Source organism: Diuraphis noxia, unplaced genomic scaffold (assembly GCF_037042655.1).
Source record: "Diuraphis noxia isolate RWA-SAM2 unplaced genomic scaffold, SU_Dnox_SAM2 contig0001, whole genome shotgun sequence".
Lineage (NCBI taxonomy): Eukaryota > Metazoa > Arthropoda > Insecta > Hemiptera > Aphididae > Diuraphis > Diuraphis noxia.
In genome coordinates this window covers 11,539,271-11,546,029 of record NW_028301711.1, presented here as the reverse complement: position 1 = coordinate 11,546,029, position 6,759 = coordinate 11,539,271, and the positions used below count along the sequence as shown (strand labels likewise).

Genomic DNA, 6,759 nt, shown 5'->3' with positions numbered 1-6,759 from the left:
TGAAATGTGGGATTGCCACGTTTATTTACTGACAATAGAATTATGCGCATACAAAAAAAATATATAGTGACATACAAAGTGTAGGCATATCACGGAGGTCGGTCAACGAGAGAGCCCGGCGGCGGCCGGTACTCGTCCTGCGCGACTTGTCTTCCCGTCCCGCCTAGCCTTTCCGGCGTGGTGCGAGAGTCGACGGTGTCGCGTCGTTGTCACCCGTGGTGGTGGTTGATAAAGTCGTAGATCGGTCGCGGCAGTGCCTGTACTTTGTACTGGCTGCTGCTGCGTACCATGTCAATATAAACAAGAACAATTAGTTTTTAATTTTTAGTTTTTTTTTTTTTAACTTTAAATTTTAAATTTAATTTATAATTAATTTTTTTTTTGACGTCCAATTGTCCCCACGTCCAAATGGCCACGTCCAAACGGCTACGTCCATTTGTCCCTATTCGTGATGATATTAACTACTTTGCCAGTAAGTGTTGCTTCCGCAGAGAGGAGTTTTTCGACGTTACGCAGGTACTCACATAAAGTTTGATAAAAAATAATTATAGAATAATTGAAATGTTATGTAATTCTTGATTATTTTTGCTTATTTATGCTTCTTATGCTTTATTGCTTTATGATTTAATGCTTATTAGATTAAAAACTTGGTTAAGAAGTCAAATTGGACAGGAAAGATTGACTGGTTTGGCACTGTTGCATGTACATTGCGATATAGAATTAGATGCATGGAAAATAATAGATCGGTTTGCAGAACACAAACGCTTTAAAGAATTTGTATTTAATATTTTAATTAGATTTTTATTGTTATTATGATTATTAACTAAAGGTTTCATATTTGTATCTTTTTTTACCTATAAATAATTTGTATGTATGAAATTTGCAGATCAAAATGACTTGACTAGCAATAAGTTACTAATTACTATGTTCATAAATTAGAATTTAATAAATTGATTAGGGTAGAACACGATTGTGTACGTTTGTCCTTTTTGGCAACACGATTGCGTATGTTTGTAGATTGGTTAAAAGTACCTTTCAGGAAAAAAAAATAAACACGATTGCGTATGAAATTGTATGCAACATTGTCAAATTTACCAATTTCATCGTATATAAAATAAATAATAATATAATATAATATGTAATAATAATATAATAAATACCGAATACATTTACAGTTCTATAATAATAAATAAATAAAAAAAAAATAATAATAATAAAATAATAAATAAAATGGGATTAACTTAATAAATAAATAAATCGTCAATTATTATTTTAATAAAATTATCGTAAATAAATAAATAAATAAATAAAAAATATGTGAAAAAAGGACGTTGCATCAGCGTAATCGTTCTATTTACTTAATCTATACATTTACAACTTACTTGATAATTCGATTGACCAAAAAATATAATTTCATAAAATAAGACCGATTTTAATTCAGAAACAGTTAAAAATCCAAACAAGTCTCAAAAATCCAAAAAAAAGCACTAAAAGTTAAAAAAAATCATTTTTATTTCGTTCATAAGCAATCCAACGTTAATAATGTTTTTTCTTTTTTTTTTATTACAATAGGTATTATCTAAATTAAAAAAGAAAAAAACAAGTTATACAAGTATATTTTAATTTATATTTAATATATTTTTTTTAAGTTAAAATTTTATTTTGCGGGCTTTGAGCTCAGCTTAATCAATGGTTAAATATTAAATGACTATATAATATATATTATATTTCATAAAATGTTATTTAACAATATTAATTAATATAAAATAAGTATTTCTACTAAAATTTCAAAAATTACAAATAAATTTCAACGGGCCCCTGTACTCAAAGTCCATCAGACCCCCTTGTGGGGGTTCTGTATACCGGTATGAAAATTGGCAACAACGCTTAAAACTTCGTATGCAATCGTGTAGTTAAAAAACAGGTAAAATCGTACGGAATCGTGTTGCTTAAAAAGGTATAGCCGATAACGAAAGTACGCAATCGTGTTTTACCCATTGATAATGCCTATATTATTGTTTTTTTTTTTTTTTAAATTGTGTAAAAGTCGCCCCCTCCCCTGAAAACAGCACTTGAACTTACCTAAACATAGTAAACATTGATGTTTGATGATAAATGAATACATTATTGTAAATACATTTTATAAACCAATAAATAGCTCAACATAATAAGTCAGAAATGTTTTCAAAATAGTAGAAAATACTTAAGGGAATATTTAGTGATAAATTAATGCATATATTGCATATATATTTATTACTTTATTAGTTATACAAAAAAATAAAATTAATTTTGTAAAAATCCGAAAATGCGTAAAAATTTCCGTTTTTTCACATATTAGACGAGTGTAATATGTAAATATTTATTTATAATGAACAATCAAAAAATATGTGTTATTCTAGAGTTTTTGTGATGATCGTGTTACGAATAATTGCGTATGATCTACACGGCATTGTGTAACATCGTATTAAATACGTCATGATCTTGACTCCTCTCCAGTTCACCGATCTTCTACCACCATATGATTCTGGTGGATACATATTTCTTAAATATTGTCACCTTCAGAGCCTAAGGACTAAAAATTGCATTATCGTGACAATATCAAATATACTTACAAGGGTGAACCTTTCTACTTCACAAAATCCCATATAATAATATAATATCCTGCAATGGAATAGCATCGTCATGTTCAATCTATATGATATTGTAATATTTAGTTTCTTGATTTTCTTTATGGAATGTTAAATTCGACTTCATTTTGAGTTGAACATTACGTGTAAAATAGGTATTATAGCAGATAATTTTAAATAATGTCTAACTTACATGTCTGCTCTTACAACATTTTTAACATAAAAATAGCAATATTGTAGTTAAAATTGACTTATTTACATTTTATTTTACCATATTCTACCTTTATTTACCTATTTTTTAAAATAATTTACTAATAAAAAAATAATTACTTATATATCCACTGTTAATTATAAGATTTTATATCTTTTAATTCATGTTTGATACATTTGAAAAGGTGGATATTAAATATTTAAATAATATATTTGTTGATTAAAAATCAAAATCATAATTCTTATAAAATAAGATAAATAAAATGAAACTATTCCACTATTGTTCAACACTATTCAAATTTAAAAACATGATTTAATCTTATTCTTTAGAAAAATGTGGTGACAATATACATTATAACCACAGATTGCATAGATCAAATACGTTTAGCATACTAAATTTATCATATACTATAATCATTTACTATTCAATAAGTAGTATGCCATAGGATTTTGTGAAATAAATAAGTTAAAACTTCATGTATTTTTATATCGCCACTCATTTTTAAAGCACTCGGACTCTGAAGGAAATAATGTTTAAGAAATGTGAAATTTTACTTCTTTTGATCATTTTTCCACTAACACATTAATATATTATTAGATCAAAAGGATTAGTATCGAAATACATCATTAGCCTACTACTACTATCTTTGATTATTATAATATCTGTAGTAGACAGTAGTGAAATTGATTGAAAATAAGATTTAGTTGTTATCCGTACTCATATAAGTTGTCCAAAGTGTCTGCCTAGGGCGCTCATGAAATTTTTGAAGTACACCGGCCAACTTTAGGTACATAGTATTTTTAATTTGTTAAAAATAATACATTGATTTTTAGACTTAGAATTGCTACTATAATTTATTTCATCATGCAATTTTGATGTGTGATTTTCGTCAATATTTACTATCAAAACCAAATTACAGAGCAAATTGAGACTGCATCTCAAGCTAACAAATGTTGAAGTGGATATTGATGAAGTGATAAAAAATAGGAAAAAAATATAGCCTCATTCATATTAAAATAATATTTAAAAAAAAAAATAATTAATTTAAAAATTAAAGTCCATTGATATTATCTTGAGTGACCATAACATTGTCCTAAATGGGTCGTAAATGCTGTAAATACTATACAAATTTTTTTTTTAGGAGGGAATTCAATGAACAGTGAAATTGGATGTATTGAGGTTTTTTCGGTTTTTTCGGTTTAATATGGTAGTTTCTATCATTTGCTAAACAGCGATAACTCGTTTGGGTGCAGTTTAAAAAATTTACCTGAAAATTGTTTACACGTTTGGGCGTATTTATCAAAATACTATCGGGCACAAAACTGTAATTAGTAATCGAAACATCCAAATCATCAAAATGTTAACGTATTGATCGAAATCAGAATTGAGACCAATTTAAAATCTACAGCATTGAAAGAAAAATAACTAATTAATTAAAAACAAACTGAAGAAAAACAAGTTGTAAAAAAAAATTCCTGGAAACTTTTGCAATCAAAAAAATGTTATATTGAATTACATAAAAAAATTAGGACCACGCTTTGTGAGAAAAAAAAATTAATCAATTAATATTAAAATATAAATAATATTACGCCCAAACGTTGTACGGATTTATGCCCTAAAGAGTTCTGGTTTGGGTAAATGCGTCCAAACGTATTTTTCCCAGCTAGATTGTCACTGCGAATGAATCTAGTTACGCCTACGTCCGTGCTTAAATTGGTAAAAAGTAACTAATAAAGAATACATAAAATTGTACTAATAATTTGTGTTGATTGTATAACTAATGAGTTCGGTGAAATAATCTGGTTAGTTGGAATTTCTGATATAAAATGAAGACATCTTCATAAATCTATATCAGCCATTCAATATTCAAACACTGATAATTAGTTTAGACTAAAGAACTAGGTAACAAATGTTAACGAATAGAATGTGTATAATACTATGTTACACCTCTAAAAAAATGTCGTTAGCCGTTTTCGACGCTTCAATGAACTTCATATCATATATTCTTTCATCTTCCTTATTTTGAAAGATGTATCCGTACCGCGTCAACCCGATTATGCCTATTGGAGGAAACGGTACATTTGATAATTCATCGTTATGGAGTACAGCAATTTCGGTGGACGCATGGTTTTGCTGAATGTTAAAGCATTTTTGATAAATCCTAGTAAGCACTTAACACTGATTAACTTACGTTGGGTAAGACATCATTTATGTCATCTAAAAATTCATTCAGGACTTCTTCATGATCTTCAGGTATGTATACATTTACAAATTTTCTATCATTATTCAACCTATATTGTCTGTTCTATGTAAATTCACATATATAAATGAACATCCATGATGTGCATAATTTAATATATTATATTATTACATATAATTTAACGGGGTTGTTAAAAAATTAATATTTTATGTTATTTTTGATTAATCAAAAATGTATTAACTTGTAATAACTTCATTACAATATTGTCAATTATTCGATTATTTGTGAGATTCTAAGGGAAGTGAGAACGACAACAGCAGTGCTCCGAAAGTGTAGGATATAAACTAAGAAATATTTTACTTACTATTAGCCGAAATAATAAAGCTAATTGAACGACCATTGTTAAAATGATTTGTATTATAAAATTAAACATTATGAACTATACAAAATGATCAAGTAGAATAAAATAAAACGTAAGATAACAAATTTAATGCATTAAAAACAAAAATAAAAATAAATTACAAGCATATTGTCATGACATTGGGCTGATCTGTCTTTAAGCTTAATAGCAATAATTAATTAATGGCCAGATATATAGGCGGTAAAAAGTATATTTTAGTAGTTTTTCTTTTTTGAAAACATTTTTATACATTTTAGTTTTTTAAACATAAGAACACCTTATATTAGTGTTGTTTTAGTACTTTAGCTACCATAGCTATTAACAAAAACCTATAAATAAAACTAAAATTAATCAAAGACAATCCAAGCAAAGACGCTCTGCCAAGGTTACCAAATAATTTCATTCGAACACAGACACCTTCGGCACGCTTTGATTTGGAAAAATTTCACGGCGGTGTCGGTGACAGTTCGATCATCAAGAGACATTTTCTACCTTGTAGGTCACACTATGATCTCCGCCAACCTCGTCGGCCGATCGCGGATCGTCCCATTTATTGTTGACCAGTGGTGGTCATGTCCAACACCTCGGTTATACGTATTTTCCGATGCATAATATTGTCCACGTGTCGGAGCATTTTTCTGTTTGAAAACCACGTGTTGTTGGTACACACCATTTATTAAGTCAACGATCGTTGTACCTAACGGTGTGTTGTTCGTGAGAATATTGACACCCTACCGTCCGTTACCGCAAATTTGCTGCGTGACCACGGTATCACAATTCTATGGAACTTTTGTGCTGCTTATGAGAAGACATGTAGTTTCAGGTTAAGTGGCAGATCCTGGGGGGCAAATGTCCATTTGCCCCCTCCCCAAACGCCCGCTCCCATAGTGACTCTATGTTTTATGTTGTAGATATTCATATTACTAGAGTTACAGCATTCAATCATTTCTGTATGGGGCATTTATTGTAAATATCTAACATAATTGTGCATTGCGATTTATACTTATTTGGTAGTCAATGCAGCCCTCACAGTGCAGCTGTTGATCAGTTTCTTGGATTGGTTAGGAGCAACTTTCAAATGAGTACTGAAGCTTGTTTTATTGTAATCATTGTGCGTTTTTTCTTCACTTCAACCACCAATTGTTTTCTGGAGCTTTTGTGCTAACTGTGGTTATTGTTGTTTGCTAGTAATTACTACTAACATATCTAACGTATCTCTGCCATCAGTCCATGAGTGATATCAACACTAGAATCCTTTTTGTTTTATCTCCACTACTATACCATTTATAATACATTGTCATAATGTCTGCTAAAACAACTG

At 29.2% G+C, this 6,759-nt stretch overlaps 1 protein-coding gene across 1 annotated transcript; it reads right to left on the bottom strand.

Annotated features, from left to right (window-relative positions):
• Positions 1–4,779: 4,779 nt before the first annotated feature.
• On the bottom strand, positions 4,780–5,471 carry LOC107171221 (uncharacterized). The gene is made up of 3 exons (XM_015521449.1): positions 5,403–5,471; positions 5,030–5,143; positions 4,780–4,971 (listed from the first exon to the last, which is right to left on the bottom strand). The coding sequence occupies exons 1-3, from the start codon at positions 5,469–5,471 to the stop codon at positions 4,780–4,782; spliced, it is 375 nt and encodes a 124-aa protein (XP_015376935.1).
• Positions 5,472–6,759: the final 1,288 nt, after the last annotated feature.

What these genes read in the sequence shown, in the direction of transcription:
- LOC107171221 (XM_015521449.1), bottom strand. Translation starts at nt 5,471, where the DNA reads ATGTTTAATTTTATAATACAAATCATTTTAACAATGGTCGTTCAATTA. An exon ending in CTTTATTATTTCGGCTAATA is followed by an intron (nt 5,144 to 5,402) that starts GTAAGTAAAATA and finishes GAATTTACATAG; the next exon opens with AACAGACAATATAGGTTGAA. An exon ending in TAAATGATGTCTTACCCAAC is followed by an intron (nt 4,972 to 5,029) that starts GTAAGTTAATCA and finishes TTTAACATTCAG; the next exon opens with CAAAACCATGCGTCCACCGA.